The sequence below is a fragment of the Pistacia vera genome, unplaced genomic scaffold, assembly GCF_008641045.1.
Source record: "Pistacia vera cultivar Batoury unplaced genomic scaffold, PisVer_v2 Contig705, whole genome shotgun sequence".
Taxonomy (NCBI): Eukaryota; Viridiplantae; Streptophyta; class Magnoliopsida; order Sapindales; family Anacardiaceae; genus Pistacia; species Pistacia vera.
The window spans coordinates 230,961-251,890 of record NW_022196563.1 but is presented as its reverse complement, the minus strand read 5'-3'; the positions used below and the strand labels follow the sequence as shown (position 1 = coordinate 251,890).

The following is a 20,930-nucleotide window of genomic DNA, read 5'->3' as shown; positions in this document are numbered from 1 at the left end:
CAAAAGAGTGAAACAAGAAACAAAATTGCAAACATCTTTGTTCTTTCCTATAGCCCAAAATCTTCAACACTGTCATAGTTTCTTATTTGCTTCCATCCCTACTACTTCGAGCTCAAGTTTATCCACCCTAAATGCAATCTCTTTGTCTTCAATAACATTTTGTTTACAATTCAGATTTTCTTGATTAGCTTCAAAGAATGATTTACCAGTTATTCCTCATAAAGTTGTTGTCGTTGCGACGTTAGTTGCTCTACTAATCTATCCAATGCTTCCTTCAACCACCCATATTAACTTTGACCAGCTTTTCTGGCTCCTGCCACACTCATCTGCACAAAAAAAGTGACATAATTATCAAAAAAATTTCTTTATAAGATATCTAACCAGAAACAGCTTTCTGAATGCCTTTGAAAAATAACATCATTCACAATAATTTTTCCTCCATTTTGCCGTCCGTTCAATTACCCACTGTTAACAGAGTGTTCTATATAAAATTTACCATGTATATTAGACACATTTATGTCAACGATGCCATTACTCAGACTGATCAACACAACCAAAACTCAGAAGAACACAGAAGAAGAGTTTTGATTGTAAAGGCAATAATTAATTGCAGTAGAGCCTGCCAATTTCAAGAATATACAGCAACAGAAATCAAAATAAATAATGGTCATTACTGCTTCCAATATATTGTCAAGCACATGAACAAGAAAAGTTTCCCAGAAAGTTGAAGAGGGATTACATACCTGAGATCAATGCCCATAAACTGAGGATTTAGCTGTATTCCAACCACCTAAAGAATTATATACAAGGTAAAAATATCAAGAATTTAAATATAGACTGTTAAAAATGACCAAACAGACAGAAAGAAAGTATTTGACAGACACTAACTTTTCCATTTTCAGTTACACAAATTGATAATTTAGCTCTTCAGTTATATAATTGTAATGCAATTACAAAAAAAGAGTTCGTATAGTAAATTATTAGTAGTTAAGAAGAGGACAGAGTTTGCGCTTACAGGAATGCTAATTCAGAAAGCATCCCAAGCTCTTTTGGAAGCTACCCAGATAATCTATTAACGCCAAACGCCGAAGTCCCTAACCAAAATGAGAACTAGTTGGCATAAAAAAAAAAAAAAAAAAAAAAGGAAAATAGTATGAGTTTCAAAATTAAAATTTTTTTTTCAACTGCTTACAGGTTTATTAATGCAGTTAGATTGCCGATAGATGGAGAAAGTGAACCTGACAAGCTGTTAAGATTCAACCTCCTATTAAAAACAGAACAACTAATAAGATTAATATTTAAGAACACAAAGTTCAAATCATTTTATGATGTTGATACTGTATGGTGTCAAGAGATTTAAGCATAATTCATTAAAATGAAGTAAAATATTTTAATAACCACCAACCTTCATCTAATGATCTAAAAATAATAATATATGAAATAGTAAACGACATGTTCCCACCCAAGGTTTAGCGTGGTAATTTTCCAGGTTTCATAAATTCCGCAGTCCCACCCATAAATTAACACCACTTCTTGTCTTTTAACATTTAAAGGCTAAAATGTTAATTTACTACATTTTAATATTTTCATTTTTGCAAAAACATTCTCTCACCCACTACCTAACTGATGCCAGCAGACCCTCTTGTTCATAACAAGCCAACAGTAGCGCCACCACTTAGCCACCACACCCTCCAGCCGAAGCTCCGACAAGTTAAGCTTACAATTACTACAATCGAAAATGAAATGCAACCCGAATGGCTACGAAACGGAGCTCACACTCATTTACCAACAATTCAATTTGGCTCTCGATCTCTTCCAGCAGCAAGCAAGCAAGCACCTGGACCTGCACCAACTTGAAACCCTCTAAAAGCGATGGCCACCGTTGCCGTCGCCACTACCATCCCAAAACTTATCCCAATTCTTCTCATAATCCTCCTCTCCTCCACCCTAACCTCTGCAAAATCCAATCACTTCATTACAATTATTTAAACATTTACAATCTACACATTGAGGTTGTGGCTCTATGGAGACACCTCAAATTCATAATTAAATGATTTGAGTCAGAATGCAAATTCAACCTTCAACAATGTCAATAAAATATAATGCTGTAAGTTATGATAAGTTAACTTGAAGAAAGATGCTGACACATAAGAGCATGCATGTACTCAAGAATGATGTTTACCAATTAAATGAATAAGTATTGAACAACCGCATACCAAACTTTCCAGGCACCAAAGAAGAAACTACATCACTTACAAGAAAACAAAACATTAAAGTTTCTGATAGCAGCTCAAGTTCACATAAATGTCAAATAACACACTAAACCTAATTTAATTAGAAAAAAGACAAAAATACACACCATCAAAAGTCAATTCGAATGAGGGTTGTCCAAACATTTCATATATACTTACAATTTGAACCTATAGTCTTAAGTTTATCACTTTGAAACTTTCATCATTTCACGCGACAATGCCTACTCTGAGTTTCAAAATACTCATGACATAGCATAAAACATTAAAAAATCTGCATTTCAAGCCAGATATACTACCTGAATGTTTATTCAACATCATACCATCCTATTTACAAATTATAACATAATAAAAGTCACAAAGCCCCAAGTAATTTTAGGAATTGAAGATGATTATATAATTACAAGCCAGTGGAAAAACACGGAGTAGCGAGTACTTATAGTAGGTGATATGAAATCCATCTGGGTACCAATTCCAAGTAGCGCAACCAACAATACAAGCATATAAAACAGTTAACCCATTTGAAACATTAAAAAAATACAAAATATAACACATCAAAATTCTAAAGAACTTGAGCAAATGAGTAAGCAAACAGCTAATTAAAACAAAACATTGCATCGATAATGAAGTCGAGTGCAAAGGCTCTATGGTGGAGTCGGAAGAAGTGGAAAGGTCAGAGAGGTCGGTTTGGTTGGATTGAGCGCAGAGAGATACGAGGCGAGACGATGGGCTGAGGGGAAGGAGGTGACGCTTATGGCGGGGGTGGAGATGGACGGTGGAGATGGATTTGTTTAGAGAGAGAAAGAGGGAGCTAGCCATCGGTTTTGGAGGAAATTTGAGTGAAGATTGCGAAAATCTTAATTGAGAGAAGAAGATGACATTTTGGGGCAAAAATTTCGGGTTAATGGATATTAGGTTTCTGGGGACGAAAACTTTGGGACATTTTGGGACGAAAATTTTGGGTTAATGGGTATTAGGTTTTTGGAGACAACAATTCGTCCCAGAAGAAAAAGGTTTTTAGCTACAAAATGTTTGTCCAAAAACAATACATTTCGTCCCTAAAAATGTATTTTTACAATCAAGAATAAAATCATATTTCATCTCTAATAAGTTTTCCAAATTTTGCACAATTACAGACAAAAAATTTCGTTCTAGAAAAAGAAGGTTTTTAGCTACAAAACTTTTCGTCCAAAAATAATAAATTTCGTCCCAGAATGATTTCCCTCCGTACTATTTCATCCTTCCCTCCAAATGGCATTGTTGGCGCGGGGCAAAAGTTTAGTGCTAATCATTTTGTGACGAAATTACAATTTCATCCCCTAAAATGACAATTCTGGGATAAAATTAAATCTGTCCCTAAATGTTAAATTTCTTATAGTGAGATGACCTTATGATAGGTCATATAAATTATTTACATCAATAAGTTTTATTTAACCTATAGCATATTTTGACATGAAACTCGGAAAGTAAAGTTTGAATTAATAAACTTTTCTTCCAACATATTGGAAAAACTAAGCCAAGTGGAAAAAGATATCAGCCTATTGTGTTTCAAAAACTCTACTACCTATGGTTTAAATGTGATTGCTTCATATATGCCACAATTTCATCAGAGTATCAGTAACTCTAAAATTTGAAGTTAAAAAAATAAACTTCATGGATTTTCAACTAGCATGATCCCCAGAGATACTGTCATATATCATTTACGTATGATTTGGAAAAATTATTCAAAATGACATATTAAACCATTGTGATTTTGGTGCCCGAGTAACAGGTTGACCTATTGCAAGGCTACTCTCTAAAAATATTCTCAGCTGTAGAGCATGATTCTATGTTAAGAGTTCAAAAGATCTCCATAAATTGCCCTCGTTGATAAACAACATTTTAACAACCTTGACTTAAGCCATTTGCCTGGTTTCAACTTCCATCAGCAACAAAAAGAGAACAAAGATAGAAATGTTTGCATTGCAGATGACAAATATCAATTGATTATATAAAGTTGCATCATATACTACTAAAAGCAACAATTTTCCAAAAAAAAAAAANTATATATATATATATATACACACATGACTATTATATTGGGATAATATCTTTCATAATTAGCATGCTAGAACATTTTCTTTATCTATGAAGCACCTTCTGTATCAAAGTATGTAGAGATTCTTCAAATTTGGTATTATCATATACATGATATTATAAGTTCTTCGCCTAAGCGTTAATCAAGTTGACGTTGAAATTAGATTTCGTGGACTATATTTCTATTAGTGAGTAGAAAATGTAACACCGTGAAATTTGAAGTTTTAAATTTGATTTAGGAGGTGATCTTAATTGTTTTATTATTATTATTATTTTTTTAAAGTGAATTGAATTTAAAGTTTAAAAACATTTTAAATGAATGTTTACTTAGTAAAATCTCGGTGCTTGAAAAGATAAAATCTAGTTGAATGAATGGACTATCATAGCTGTCGGTAGTGTTAGGAGATCACACAGCCAAAAACATACTTTCGAGATAAATAACATAGGAATAAAATCACATCAGACAAAGAAACACAATACTTATGTGGTTCGGCATAACCTGCCTATATCCACGGATGAGAGAAATCCACTATAGCTTCATGAACACGATATAGAAGAGTACACAATACCATAAACCCGATACATAAAACAGAGTAGAAACATTTTAGTTTCTAACCACCCTCAACCTAGTACTTAGAGTGGAAACAATCCTAGTTTCTAAGGCACTCTCCCTATGGTGTTTAATAACTCTTACATCAAATACCCTGTGTTTTCACATTCTCTTATAACCATGAATTGGTTCTCACCTCGATATTTATGGGTATTATATGAGATATTCTATTTTGAATAGGATTTATATTTCAATTTCTATTAGGACTCCTAAATTCTATTCCTATTTACAATTGTATTCTTTACTAAATTAGTTTTCCTAAAGACATACAATTTCATATAGGAATAAATAGGAAAACGAGCCACAATATCCCAACAATCTCCACCTTGACGAGTTTTCCATCACAACAATGAACGTGAGAGTTTTCCATCATAGCAATGAACATGATGAAGTTAACATTCACCATCACAACATCCAGGTCACAAAGTAACCATGTCAAATTCTGCTAGCATCTGGGTCGCACAGTAACCATGCCAAATTTTCCTGTCAAGATTTGACAACCACTCCACCTACAACTTAAACTTGTTCTAGTCCGTCTCTTATGTGCATCCACCATCTTGAAAGAACTCATCTCCTAGGTTGCAACTTGGAGCTCTAATACCACTTGTTAGGAGATCGCGTAGCGAAAAACATACTTTCGAGATAAATAACATAGGAATAAAATCACATCAGACAAAGAGACACAATATTTCTGTGGGTTGGCATAACCTACCTACATTCATGGATGAGAGAAATCCATTATAGTTTCATGAACACGATATACAAGAGTATACAACACCATAAACCTGAAACAAAGTGTGGTTAGAAACATTCTAGTTTCTAACCACACTTAACCTAGTACCTAGAGTGGAAACAATCTCAATTTCTAGGACACTCTCCCCGCGATGTTTAATAACCCTTACATCAAATACCCTATGTTCTTACATTCTTTCATAACCTTGAATTGGTTCTCACCCTTATATTTATAGGCAATATATGAGATATTCTATTTTGAATAGGATTCATATTTCAATTCCTATTAGGACTTCTAAATTCTATTCCTATTTACAATTGTATTTTTTACCAAATAGTTTTCCTAAAGACATATAATTTCACATGGGAACAAATAGGAAAGCAAGCCACAATATCCTAACAGGTAGCAGAAACATGGTGGATTGTAACAACCCAATTGCGTCCCAGATTACTAAGCTAAAGCTTGGTAATTGGGCTAAGCTTATAGAAAGTTGGGCATGTTTCCTTTCAAATCAAAGAATATACATAAAAGAAGCTTCAATAACTCACACTTCAAGTAAGCAAAAAATATTAATTTTTTATCTACCCTTTCCAATAATGTCATGGAGAAGTCCTTCATTTCAATTTCTTGGTGAAGCTTTAGCCCCTGTGCTTATTGAAGAGGAAGTAATTCAAAATAAATTTCCATTTCTCGGTGAAGATTCAGTACTGTGCTTGTTGAACAAGAAGTAGTTCAAAATCTATTATGTATATTTTTTTATTACTAGAGTTTGCCAGTCTTAGATTTTTTAACATTATGAAACAAAACTGGAATCTAAAGTAAAAGCCAATCCATGGAGTCTGGTTTCAGCAACATTTATTTTTGGAGTTTTATTCGTTGTACTTAACCTTGTTGAGGAGATGTAATGGCTAGTCTCTTCACATTCTTCATTTATATCTTCACTAACAAAGGTCATCACATCATCAAATGCCCATTCAGTCAAGTATCCAGGCTTAGAATTTACTGTACTTACTTCCATATCTCCATAAAGCATAGCAATCATGCAGGACATTGATGGCCTCGAGGAGGGCAATGTCTGAGTACACAAAAGAGCCACTCCTATTAGACCTTTTACATTTCCCTTACAGAAGTCAGACAATTTTGAGTCCACTAGTTCTAGTTGGCGGTTGTTCTTGTATAGATGCCAAGCCTGGGAATTAAGTAGGAAAGATAGAAGTTGTGATATGTGAGTGATTGGATCGGGAGAAGTAGAAAATAAAAGCAGAAATGGTATATAAATATAAATAAATAAATATATATATATATGTGTGTGTGTGTGTGTGTGTGTAGATCAAATTTGGGCTCGTTTGGTTCTTTCAAAATTGTTTATCAAGTACTATAAAATAGTAAAAGGAGAAAAAAATGGTACATCAATGTCATTACCCAATCAAGAAGATACATCTTCTCTTCTTCCAAGCTTGAATCCATGTTTGGCCTCCCACTAACAACCTCTAGAATCACAACGGCAAAGGCAAACACATCAGTCTTCTCTGTAAGATATCCATGCATGGCATACTCCAATATAAGATATCCACTAAATTAGCACAATAGAGAGAAAATTCATTTAAGTAATCTAATGAATGTAAAAACATAATATTTTAATAAATTTCAGGCATAAATTAAAAGTCTTACATTGTCCCTGCAACACGAGTGCTTATGTGAGTCTTCTTATCATCATAAAGTTTCGCCAAACCAAAATCTGATATTTTGGGGATGAGATCACCATCAAGTAGAATATTACTGGCTTTCATGTCTCTATGTATAACTCGAAGCCTCGATTCCTCATGAAGATAAGCTAGACCTCTTGCTACTCCCAAATATTATAATGCATTGACCAAGCAAGGTGAAACTTCCTTTTCCGCTTCGCAAAGTCCCAAAAATTTAAACTGTTATTGACATACATATATGCTAGACTCCTAAGAACTTAGTACAACATATATGCTATTCGCAACAAATAATGCTTTATCAAGACTGTTGTTTTCTAGATATTCATAAACAAGGATTTGTTGTGCTCTCTCAAAACAACATCCATGAAGTTTTACTAGGTTACAGTGCTGCACGGCATATATAGCAATTTCTCTGCAACAAGCTGCTCTTCCCGTGGTGAGATGCTACAGATAATTGCTTCACAGCAATTACTCTTCCATCACTAAGTATTCCCTATTGAGAAAAATGTTTAACTTGAAATGGTGAGAAAAATCATTAACAATTGACCAATTTTATATGCTTATTATTGACCAAATACCACATCCTGTCTTTATTTAATAGATGGCCCCTATTTACTGATATGAAGCCAAAAATATTATTTCAAGTCAATCTAGGACAAAAAGTAATGCTGAAACCTGTATTTAGTTCTTGAAAAATATTAATCTTAAGGCACCAATATGCCCACCGCTCATTTGGCACTTACTAGAACAATGACTTACCTTACAAACTGGTCCATATCCCTCCTCTCCAAGCTTATTTACAGAACTAAGTCTTCTGTAGCAGTCTTTAGTTCCATAACTGAAAGTGTATGGTCTACCATCCATGTCGAGAAGCTTTGAAATTCAACAACAAACTTAGCTTACTATCAGGAACTTGTTTGTCTAATCAAATACTTTAGTGGGTTTGTCAAGTCAAACATGTGAAATGCTAGAATAACAAATGCAATCGTCTAATCGTGGCATTGTACACCATTTTTGTGCCTGAAGGTAAGCAATTTGGTAAAAAACTAAAATGACCAGAGTTCCATATGTTTCAAAAAGATGGCATAGTTATGTTCCTTTTAATTAACCTAGAATCCAAGTTCTTATCTTGTAATGCACTAAGAAACTTACTAATGAACTCTGCTTTATGAATTGAATAAGCATTAATAAACACATTGTTCTTTTCTATGTACAATAGCTTTCTGTACATGAGCCCGAGTTTACTTGTAAATTATGTAACCATCCTTCTTATTCAAACATTTTAAAGGATTAAGTCAGCATATGGCTGAGATGCTAACAAAAATAAAGTAGAAACCAGATGTAAACTAACAACAGTATTTTCATAGCTAGTAAATATGAGAGATAGACGTCAGTGATAGCGAAGATCTTTTGATTTACCATCATCAATAATCTGTGGCCTTTTTCTTCTTCGGACACAGAAAATTGCAAGTAATAGAATTACAACCCCAAGAACAACACATCCCCACAATTAGGCTTGTTTTATTCTTCTCAGTGATTTGACTTGGTTCAAAATCCAATCAAAGCTCGGTAATTGATTCAATATCTTATATAATGCAAGAAAATCAGTTGAAAAGTGGAAAAAGGACAAAAAAGAAGTTGCTATTTATTGAACCTGGGGTAGCACTGATGGCCAAATGATGGTCCATATCTACCAATGTCAGAATCAACAAGTCCCCCCTTCCTAGCCCAAAACAGGGGATTTCCATATGTTTTCAACCAATATTCTCTTGAACTGCTCTTCCAAGGACTCCACCCGCTACCTTTGTTTGTCAAAGTCTTTTTCAACAAGATTTTCCTACAAAAAAAAATTTAAATGTTGAAACAAAACCATAAAAATTGAAAGGAAAGATATTGGAAACGTATTACTTTAGGTCATTCATCATGCTTTAACCTCAACATAAACCTATGTGATGGATAGGTGGAAGAATTTGGCTAAATTATCTAAATATTTAACCATACCTGAAGATATATATAAAAACACGCCTCCCCCATCCGGTAGTTAAATTAGCTAATTTTGCAAATTGGAGGTCACAATGTACTTTCCATTTTGAAGGCCCAAACCATAGTATCTAAAGATGAAGCCAAAGATTCGAGCACTTGGAAAGTCTCTACTCTTGAGTATTTGTGACTATAGACGCAGAATTAATCTTATACTGTAAATTATTGCTCCCAATAAGTATCCAACATTACTAACTCCCCATTTATTTGTGTCTATCAATAGTATTGTAGCAGGACCCAGAGTCTCAATGTCATTCTCATACAAATATCGTGAGATGTATTGTTTTGATCGACACATTATTGCAAAGCTCGAATCTGCATAAAATGTAACCTCTTATCAAGGTAAAAATTAAGAATATGTATGTCAAAAGTTTGAATTATATATCTAGCCACTTATTATTTTACTTTTATTTAATCAGTTGTGATTATATATTTTATATTATCATTTTTCTTTTTCACAATGAGAAAAAGGGTATTAGAAGGGTATATTAAGAAAAATATATCTTTTTAAGTGAATTAAAAATTTGAATGAGGGTGACTAAGGAAATATGAAGACAGGTAATTTATAGGAGGGTTTAATTGCAAAGAAAAATGAAAAATCTCGGTGTCTTATATCTTAGCCAAATAGATAGGAAAAGAAAAGAAAAGAAGATAATGTTAGAATTGAGAGGGTAAGAGGCAATTTGAAAAAAGCCGTAGTAGGCCCGAAGATATCTTTAGAAGAATTCAATTGTATTGTATTGAATTATTTTTGACTAGTGAATACATCACCTATTTATACAGAAGTTTAGCTGTTGAAACAGTCCCATATACGCAGCAGAAACAAACAAATATATTCAAGATCGTTTACATGAGCCAAGATCAGGGTATAATTTTTACATCATATTAAATAAAATCTGCAGAAAATAAATCTGAGTTTAAAGAAAACAAACGCACGTTGGAGGCTCCTCCAAATTTGCGACGAATGTTTTCTACCGATCCAAGTGTAGATTTGACCCACATAGTCTACACAAAGACAATCTCAAAGAACCAAAGAGGGATTTGCTAGATCCTCTTTGGCTTCAAGATTCGAAAAAAAAAATTCAAATAAAATTGATTTAGGCTAAAAAGTGTTACTCGCCGTGGGAGTGAAAAGAGAGGGCCTGTGTGTTTTTCAAAGAAAAATCTATCTCATTTAATTACACATTTTTTTCTTTATAGTTAATTAAGTTGCCCTAATCCCTATGGAATAGGCTTGGGCTCCAACCCAAATGCCCCATGTTGCTAAACACTCCCAATTTGATTTATTTTATTTTCCATCATTATCTCAATTAAAATCAATTAATATATATCATTATTTTTTTTTTAAATATATATTAACATTTAACAAAATGATATATTTAAATATGTGCAACACACATTTAACGTAATTTCACTTATTTAATTTTTCTAACAATTAAATAAGGCTACGACGTCGCCAATTTAATTGCACTGTGAAATTACCAAAATACCCTTTCGCTTTAAAAAGAAAAACGCCATTCTTTCTTCTTGGATCTTAAATTATCTTCTATGTGTGTGACCCATAGGCTCCTCATCAATCGGCATGTATAGTATCGTGATTAACACCAATTAATCGTCTCACTAATACACAGACCAAGATTGGCCCCTAGCAAGGTATTATGGCCACCCGATAGATTCGATTCAGCAAGTAGCTACCTGTCAACGATATGGTTACCGTGTAATTCGATCATTTCATTATACGTTATCTCGACGAGACAAAGGCATAGAAATAGTGTCAACCTTCGGTTACTCTCGATATTATTTTTTAGTTCTGGACCAATGACCCGTATTATAAACGGATAGAGCAACAACTCAATCCCACTGTCCACAGTTTTAGTGTCATTGCCATATACTGAATTGTGCGTGAGATAACTTTCTCTCCCATACCGTGAGTGATGAATCCTCTGTCAATCCATCCTAGTCTTGATACACTCCTTGATGCAGCCAATCACCACCGTATTGATAGCTCCGAAAAGAACTGCTTTAGGCTAGTGTAAACTAAACCAATCGATGCACAAGCGCCTCTGGTGATCTCAAGTCTAAGGATCACATGCACCACCATTCGTTAGGGATTTGTTCCGTAATACTAGGTTACATCCTATGGAATCCTCTGGTAGGTCAGTCCATGAACTTGCTGCGGTGTAATCGCCTAGCAAGCACCCATGTGTTGCACCAGTTTGTCACCAAACAACCTTGACAAGTGAGATTGTCACTGCCTTTCGACAGGGTCGTTCAACACTATGATAGCCTTACCGTATTATCTGTGCCCTTACTTCAGAATAATACTGGGGGCTACGAACGTTTCTAGAATGGCCACCATATGTGCTCATAGGGTTCTCACTATCAAGATTTGAAACACTTGATACCCTCGTCACGGTTCTACCATTCTAAGGACATATATCAATACATATTGCAATAATGATTTTTACGCGATATAAATAAAATGCATTTTATTGATTAATGAACATTATTACAAGTCAATTCTACAATAATTGATTGGCTCATGGGCATCTACTCTAACATTAGCTATACAATAAGGAAACAAAATTATGTAATTACACTCAATCAAGGATTGATTGATTGAGTGATTTTTGGGTGATTGTCATCACAATAATGTAATTTCATTATCAAGGAATTGATTGATTAATTGATTTATTTGGGGTGATTGGCATCATCTAAGTGATTAGCCACAATCATGGCATTCATATTTCATCATATAAGCTTTCCCTCGTTATTACAAAGAGTTAGCTATGAGTGAGAAGAAAATAAGGACAAGAAGAGAATGAGGAGAAGGAAAGAAAAAGAGAAATAGTAAAAAATTGGGGTTAAAATAGAGAGTCACACAAGAATTTACTAGAGCTGGAAAATATTTAATTGGCTGGATTTTGGATTGACAATTATATCAAAGTCGGTTCGCGATTCAACAATGTAGTGTGACGACCTCACGAGGATGTGAGGTCCATAAGGTAAAGAGTTTGTTAATCTCACATTGCTAGCAAATGAGTTTAGGATTCAATTTATAAGGCTTAGGTCCTTATAACTAAGTAGATGCATTTTGGGTGTTTGACGATTGTGTGAAGCCCGAAAGCAAACACATGCAAGCCTACATCCAAATGATTAAATCTAGAGGATAATATCTACTTAGTTGGACCCTATTCAAAGCCATGAGCATAGATATATTATGAAAATATATAATCCTTAATTTGAAGTTGTATGAATTGATGTATTTAATAAAATATTGGTGTGGCCAGAGATAACATGTTTGTTATGTATGTTGTCGGTTGATGAATGGCTATTAGAAGTGTTTTTAATAAAATATTTAAATCTGGGATGAGCGTTAAAATAGGCGTTCCTCTACCTAAATTTTAGCCCTAAACTCTCGAAATCATGAAATGGAGAAGTTGTACTTACAGATTCCAAAACCTCGATTGCAAGGAAAATTGCGTTGGAGACAGTTCAGCCCATACGGGAGAACACTAAAGGAAGGGGAAGAACAGAGAAATCATGTTAGACAGTGAAAACTAGCAACTAAAGAACCCATTTCCATAAGTTATCCATTATTATTCATTTTCTATATTGTTATAGAGAGTTAAAGCATTTTAACAAAACATAGAACAAGAGAATTACCTGCTGGAATTAGAACTTTCTAGGTTGAAGTTGTTGGCCACTAAGTTACTGCACATTGCACCAATAACATTTTGAATGTTAGTTTCATCATTGTGTAAATACTATACTGGAAAGTAAAAACTTATCTACTAAAGTGTGAAATGTATAGTAAAGATGTTAAAAAAATTACATGATTAAAAAAATTAAGGACATACAATGGTAAATTTTGTTGTTGAATCCAAGAAGGCAGGCTGCTAGATAGATTATTGTAAGATACATCTCTGCCAACATCAGGTGAGGAGAATGTTAACTACATAATGCAGCTGCTTGCGAGTATAAAATTTAGACATTATTGAAATAACACAATTTTTATTTTTTTTTTTATAAGCTTTTGAAACCATCTAAAATCTCAACTTCCCAATTTTTTTTTCCTAGGAACCCCACAAGTCTAAGTAATTTACTTTAATCCAAAAGAAGCTATGCACTTGAAAGTCTAGATTGAGAATGCAAGTTTAGCCGTTCGCTAGACTGACTTTGGCTACAAACTAGGGTTCTTGGAAAAACTTGACCTATAACTATACCTTTTCAGTCGGTACAGCTAGTTGAGCATTCTATTTTGGGAATGCTGTAAAGAGGTCAACACAAATATGTCAAAAGTACTTACATATTGAGAAGTCTTGGACCTTTCTCTGCAAGGAGGGTACCATTTAACTTATTATTTCCAAGAAACCTGAGTACAAAACTAGCAATTCATGCTTCACTATAATGAGTACATATGGATTATGGGAAGTAAAAGCTACAACAAATAAAAAATGATAGGTTACAGGTAAGCCAGCGAACTCAAATTGAAAAGTGAGATAGGAATCTGTCCACTTATATTGTTGAAGCTCAAATCTCTGAAGAAAAAATATTAGAATTTACAATTAAAAGATGAAGAAACTTGCTAACAACCAAAAAGAAATGGAGGTAAAAATAAAAGAGAGAAAGGGAATAAATAACTTACAGATGCTGCAAACTCTTGTAGTAAATAATGTTAGATGGAATTGAAACAGAACTTAGTACTCTATAGTATATGGAGCCAACAGTCTTGAACACATGATATTACAACTTTGACAATGTTGCCTTACAAGGTAGTTAAAGATTTCAGATTCCTTATAAATGCCAATGACGATGAGCTCCCACTTGATAAATCGCTTATTATCCTACATTTTTATTTTTCATGGGATGAAGATTGTTAGTTGATTATTTCAATAGTAAAACATGATCAATGAAATATTGTTGGTGAACACTAACAACTTGGAAACNGTGGCCATTCTAAAAATGTCCGTAGCCTCAGTATTGTTCTGAAGTAAGGGCACAAACAATATGGTAAGGCTATCATAGTGTTGAATGACCCTGTCGAAAGATAGTGACTGATCTCACTTGTCAAGATTATTTGGTAACAACCTGGTGCAACACATGGGTGCTTGTTGTAGGCAAGTTCACTGGACTGACCCACCAGAGGATTCCATATGGATGGTAACCCTAGTGTCTATAGAACAAATCCTCTAACGAATGGTGGTGCATGTGATCCTTAGACTTGAGATCACCGGAGTGCCTTGTGTACCGATTGGTGTAGTTTAACACTAGCCTAATGCAGTTCTATTTAGAGCTGTCAATACGATAGTGATTGGCTACATCAAGGAGTGTATCAAGACTATGGTGGATAGACAAAAGATTCATCCCGGGTACGGGAGAAGCTATCTCATGACGCAATTCAGTAAATGGAAATGACACTAAAATTGTGGTCATAGTGGGATTGAGTTGTTGCTCTATCCAGTTTATAATTCAGGTCATTGGTCTAGTAAATGAATACATAATATTGAGAGTAACCGAGGTTGACACTATTTATATGCATTGGTCTCATCGAGATAATGTTTGATGAAAGGATTTGATTGTACGGTAACCATATCGTTGACAGGTAGCTGCTTCGCTGAATCCGAATCTATCGAGTGGCCACGATGCCTTGCTAGAGGCAAATCTTGGTCTATGTGTAGTGAGACAATTAATTGGTGTTAATCACGATACTATACACTGCTGGTATGATAAGGAGCCTATGGATCACACACATGGAAGATAATTTAAGAACCAGCTCGTAAGAAGGGCATTTTCGTCTTTTTAGGCGAAAGGGTATTTTGGTAATTTCACATTGTAATTAAATTTGCTGAGGTCGTAGCCTTTATTTAATTTGTTAATTATATTAAATAAGTGAAATTATATTTAAACATGTGCTCACATATATTTAAATGAATTATTGTTATTGTTAAATGTTAATATATGAAATATATGAAATATATATTAATTGAATTTAATTGAAATAACAATAATAATTATAATTAAAATATCTTAAAGGGGTTGTTTGGATACAAGGGGTGTTTGGGTTGGAGCCCAAGCCTATTCCATGATGGAATAGGGCAAAGTGTGCACTATATAAGTGCAACACTTTGTGAATTATTTAATTAGTTCATTTTCAATCATTGAAAGCAAAATATTCCAACCCCTTTTTCTTCTCTCCCATGCCAGATTTCTTTTGCTTGAATCAAATATTTCATTTCATTTTTCATCTTGGTTCTTAAAGGCTAAAGAGGATCTAGCGAATCCCTTTTTAGTTCCTTGAGGTTGTCTTCGTATGGACTACATTGGTTTGATCTTACAACTGGGTCGGTAGCGAAACCCATTCTGAGACAAGTTGGAGGAGCCACCAAACGTGGGTATGGTTTCTTAACTTTAAACTGGTTTTCTGTAGATTTTGTTATAATGTATAAACTGTAATTTTTGTGCCTTGATCTTGGTTCTATGAAACGATCTCGAATGTAAATTATTTTGTTTTCTGCTGCCATAGATGATCGGTTCCTAATAGTAAACACCACCCTTTGAATCTTTAATGCTTCGTCTCTTCTAGGATCACTCCACACCAGGAACACTCGCGGATAATGCTTGAGCTCCACCCAAGCTTCACTCGTCGAAGAACACCTCTAGCTTCCACGGCTTGAACTCCTTTCAAGCTCTAGGCGTAGGAACCAAGTTCTAGCAACAACAAGCAATAAACAAAGATGAAAAAAAATGATTTAAGCATTAAACCATACATGGAACCTGTCAAGGAATAAACTCTCTAAAAATTTTAGAGCACAAACAAGGAAGAAGATGAACTTCCTTTTAGCTCACAGTAAAGGAACCATGTTCCAAGTAAACACTCATCAACAAGCTAAAATATGATCAGCAAAGAATGAACAAAACCCCATAAACAAAGAAGGGAACTTGATTGAAATGATCTTTAAAATTTCAGAGAATTAAACAATGAAAAACCAGGTTCAAAGATGCAAGGAAGAAGAAGATGGGTTTAAATAATCCTTGTTTGACCAATCTCTTTAAGGCAAGTGGCAGACAATCTCTTTTATCTTTTGTTGGGACCACCCAAAAAAGGTCACCAACTTTGTAGGACAAGAGGAGAGGTAGAACTCACACAAAAACCATGAAAGGGATAAAACTTGATGGGCAAGATAATGTAAGAAAGTTGCCACATGTGCCAAAAGAATCAGAGTACGAACAAGTTCAATATCAAAGGTTGGCTTTACAAATAAGCAAGAATGATAAAAGGCCAATTTCGTGTACTCCAATTCTAGCCAGGTCAACAGACAAACGCTAACATGTGTTGGTCCAAAAATAGAAATGTTTTTAGCTTTAGTTTAGGACCACAACCGAAAGGGGAAAAAAGCTGATTTTCCCTGGACCACTAAAGGATATTGGGACACTTGTAAGTGGTCCAAATGATAGTACCAAAGATGCAAAGAAAAAATCTTAGCTGTTAAGTAAAAAACACAACTTGTAAAAAATGAGTCAGACATGTGATGTTAGCAAAACAGAAATGTGTGCGTACACAAGAAGTAAAATGCGAAATGAAATGCAACATGCATATGTGTAACTTTACTGTGCACACACACACAGCAACTGTGCGCATAAACAACATAAGTTTGACAAAAATATTCAAGAATCTCCCCCTTTGTCAAACTTATGAGCAAAGAAACAAATTGATCATAAGATCAATGTAAACCTATCTCATAAAAACAACCAATCAAATAAACTGAGACAAGAAATAAACACAAACACAAAGGCGACCAATAAAAAAAAAATGTTAGCCAACACAATATGAATCAAGGCAAATATGAAATAGAAAACATCAAAGAAATTCAACAAGTAATCAAGCTAAAACAAACTCCCCCTCAGCAAAAGTTCATCAAAGTCAATCAGTTCTAAACATATAAAGAGAGTTAGGAAAAAAAAAAACTTAAAAATAACATATCCAACTTCCAACTCCACTCCCTTTCAATTCAATATCCTCTCCTCCTCTTTCTTCATAAGGTTTGAACCAAACCTCAATGGCAACTTGATCAACGAGTGGGAAGAATTCCTCAGCTTGCTTTCTTGACAGAGATGACTTCTGAAGATCCATGAAGCAAATGGAGAGATAATCCTAAAGAAACAAACAAGATTAGAGCAAAGAGTTGAAAAAAAATCAAGGGCGGCGCAAAAGGGTTTGATTGCAAACAAGAGGTGTGATAGCACAATAAAATCAAAAAACCTAAAAACAAGATTCACTTAAATAAGGACTCTACTCAACCATATGTGTGCACCATGTGATAGTGTGGGCACACAACAAGCAAACTTAGCAAAGCGTAAGAGCATTCAACATATGTGAGCACGCAAGGAGTAGTCATGAAGAAAACAAGTCTTTTAAACAAGTTGTAGGCACAACATCCCAATTTGACAACAAATTCCAAAAGCATCAGACTTTATTTATTCAAATTTAAAAAGATGAATCAATGAGAAGTTTCACTTGATTTTTAAGGATCAAGACATATCAATCTGTGCCAATCAACCTAAGTGTCTGATTCTCAATCTTGAAATGCACATAAGTCATAAGGAAGATACCAACATTAAGAACAATCTAGACAACCATTCCTTAATCACAAGCAAGAGAAGAATAGTCATAAGATTTCATCTAAGTGTGTGATAGTGTCCTCAAGGGGGGTAAAATGACACATTGGTCAAGAATATTTGCAAAAGAAACTCCCCCTTCCCTCATGCCCTATAAGATTTGCATTTTTTTCTTTTTCATCTTTTCAAGAAATTTAATTTGTCTTTTTCATTTTTCTATAATTTTTAGAAACNCCACAAGTCTAAGTAATTCACTTTAACCCATGAGAAGCTATAATAATCACATTCAGAAATATGGTAGGGATTGTTTTATAGTCATAGTGAATATATTTAACTAGATTTATATAGGAATTCCATAAAAGTTTCAATAGGGGCAAAATGGTCATTTCACATAGAATCATGTGTTCAAGTGAAAAGTGAGTATGATAAATATAATGTATTAAGTGTGCTAGCCATGAGAATATAGTGGTAGAAAGGTTATGGACAATACACATGATGTGATGCCAAGATAAATACGTGTTTGTGAAGTAATAGAAAGAAATTAAAGAATAAGGGTAAAATGGTCTTTTCACTCACAACTAGATGAAAAATGGGGAGTGAAGATGACCAAGAAAATGTGTTAAATCCATTGAAAGTGAGGGTATATCAGTAAATGCACGTATGACATAATTGGAATTATCATAAAAGTGCAAGGGCAAAATGGGAATATATATATAGTTAGTTATAAGGTTTCAATAAACTAAACCCTAGCCATTCCATCCCTTGTACATGCCACCCTCATCCAATTTCTCTCAAACTTCTTCACCAAATTTTAAAGAGAATTCATAAGAATTGGCTTCAAATTTTGTAGATTTTCAATCCTAAAGCATCCAAAGATAAGATTCTAGCACAAAAGTGTGTGATTAAACTTTAAAGTTTTAAATTCTTATGGTTTTATATGATCTAGGTCCAAGAGGATGAGAATTTTAGCAAAGGGAGGTTATATCATTAGTGTTGCACAAATTCAAGGTAAGTAAATCCAATTTTAGTTTTGATTCGAGCAATAATTGTGTAGATTGATTCTTGTATGTTTGTATGTGATTGTATGGTGAGAATTATTGGTTGTTTTAATGTTGAATGGTGTGTAAAATTCCAGCCATGAGAAGTAGTTCACGTGTATGTGGTGATTTGGTTGNCGCAAACAAGAGAGAACTTATACTAATGTGCTAGCACAGATAAATAGTCTTGACAAACAAAAAGAAAGGAAACTCCTTCATGCTTTATTCAACAAAACAAAAATAACTATTCAAGTTGAAGTAGTCCAATGGACTTCCTCAAAAAAACAAATGTATCATAGACAAGTGCTTTTGTGAATAAATCAGCCAATTGGGATTTTGTACTCACGTGTGCAAGAGCAATGACTTTTTCTTCAACTAACTCTCTCATGAAGTGATGTCTTGTTAGTTTACCTTGTTGGCATGGACCACACACATTGCCTTTGGGAGGTTCAAGTATTGTTAACCCTATAACATCTCTTTTTGAGAGCCTGACCAAATCCTTGAAATTCATATGATGAAGCTTCTCATGCTACAAGTCAATGCATTCTATCATAGAGCTGAAACATGAAACACAGCTAAAGAGCAAATAACAATTGTCGTTGGATCTTTTTCCTTCAATTATGGAGATGCCATCACCATTCAAGGTTTGACAACTGTTCTTTGAAAATTGAACTACAAAGTTCCTATCACAAATCTGACTAATACTAATCAGATTGGCCTTCAAACTTTCAACAAGAATAACATCATTTAACAAAGGAAAACCAAGTAGAACAATTGATCCATTTCCAAGAATCTTGCCTTTCTTACCATCACCATATGTAACATGTCCACATCAATGCGCTCAAGATTAGACAATAAAGATTTAATTCCTGTCATGTGTCTAGAACAACCACTATCTAGATACCAAAGGTCATTTTGAGATGTAAGTAATGAGGTATGAGACATAAAACAGTTCACATCAGACTTTGGTTTCCACACCCTTTTGGAAGAAATACCATTTTTAGCATGTCTGTTTGCATGAGAGAGCAAATCATGTTTTTCAATACATTTTCTTAAATAAGCAATGAACTTAAGGAATTTGGGTTTGATGTGTCCCTTTTTGTTATAGAAATGAAAAATGGGAAGAAATCTTTTTACCTTCACAACTTGTTCCCCTTCAGCAACCTCAGTAGGAATTTCAGTAGCTTTAACAAACGTGCATGCACCAGAAGTCGATGTACTAGCACTAAGATTGAAACCCAAACCAAACCTTTCTCCAAATGACTTACCTTGTTCAAGCACTTCATCAAGCTTGACTGTACCTACATTAAATTTCTCAACAATAGCCTTAGCCTCAATTAGTTCAATAGTTAATACCACAATTTTTTTGGACAAAATTTTCTTTTCCTTCACCAAGGTTTCATTTTTAATTCCAAGGGATTGAAACTTCTTAATAACCTTTAACCATTGATCATACATTTTGTCATATGCTTCTTGTTGTTCAGTATAGACATCATGGGAGTTGTCAGAAGACTCACTCTTCTCATCTTCTTGGTTCATAGTAAAGGCTAGAACATTTTCATAATCAATAGACTCATCTCCCTCACTTTCACTCTCATCTTTGTCACCCACACTCATAATGGCTTCCATTGCCTTACCGTTCTTCTTTTTCAGTGTGTTAGCACACTTAGATTGTATATGCCCAAAGCCTTCACATTCAAAACACTTGATACTTTTATTTTTCTTTTCTCAACCTTTTGAAAATCTTTTTGAAAAGGTACTAGGGTTTTAATGATCATTAGACTTTTTCACAAAAGGTTTTCAGCCATTTCCATTATCAATAGGCTTTTTCATGTTTTTTCTTAAGAAACTTAGCAAAGT

The 20,930-nt window shown here is 34.2% G+C and overlaps 1 protein-coding gene and 1 long non-coding RNA gene across 2 annotated transcripts; both read right to left on the bottom strand.

Annotated features, from left to right (window-relative positions):
• Positions 1–1,083: 1,083 nt before the first annotated feature.
• On the bottom strand, positions 1,084–1,815 carry LOC116114257. The gene is made up of 3 exons (XR_004125524.1): positions 1,777–1,815; positions 1,193–1,264; positions 1,084–1,094 (listed from the first exon to the last, which is right to left on the bottom strand). It is a non-coding gene; the product is annotated as an uncharacterized LOC116114257 (long non-coding RNA).
• Positions 1,816–6,461: 4,646 nt separating this feature from the next.
• On the bottom strand, positions 6,462–20,699 carry LOC116114258 (probable LRR receptor-like serine/threonine-protein kinase At1g56140). Its single transcript, XM_031400417.1, is given in 9 exon segments — positions 6,462–6,857; positions 7,091–7,241; positions 7,340–7,526; positions 7,529–7,568; positions 7,660–7,791; positions 7,793–7,867; positions 8,134–8,247; positions 17,471–17,569; positions 20,208–20,699. Coding segments are annotated over 9 exon segments (1,686 nt in total).
• Positions 20,700–20,930: the final 231 nt, after the last annotated feature.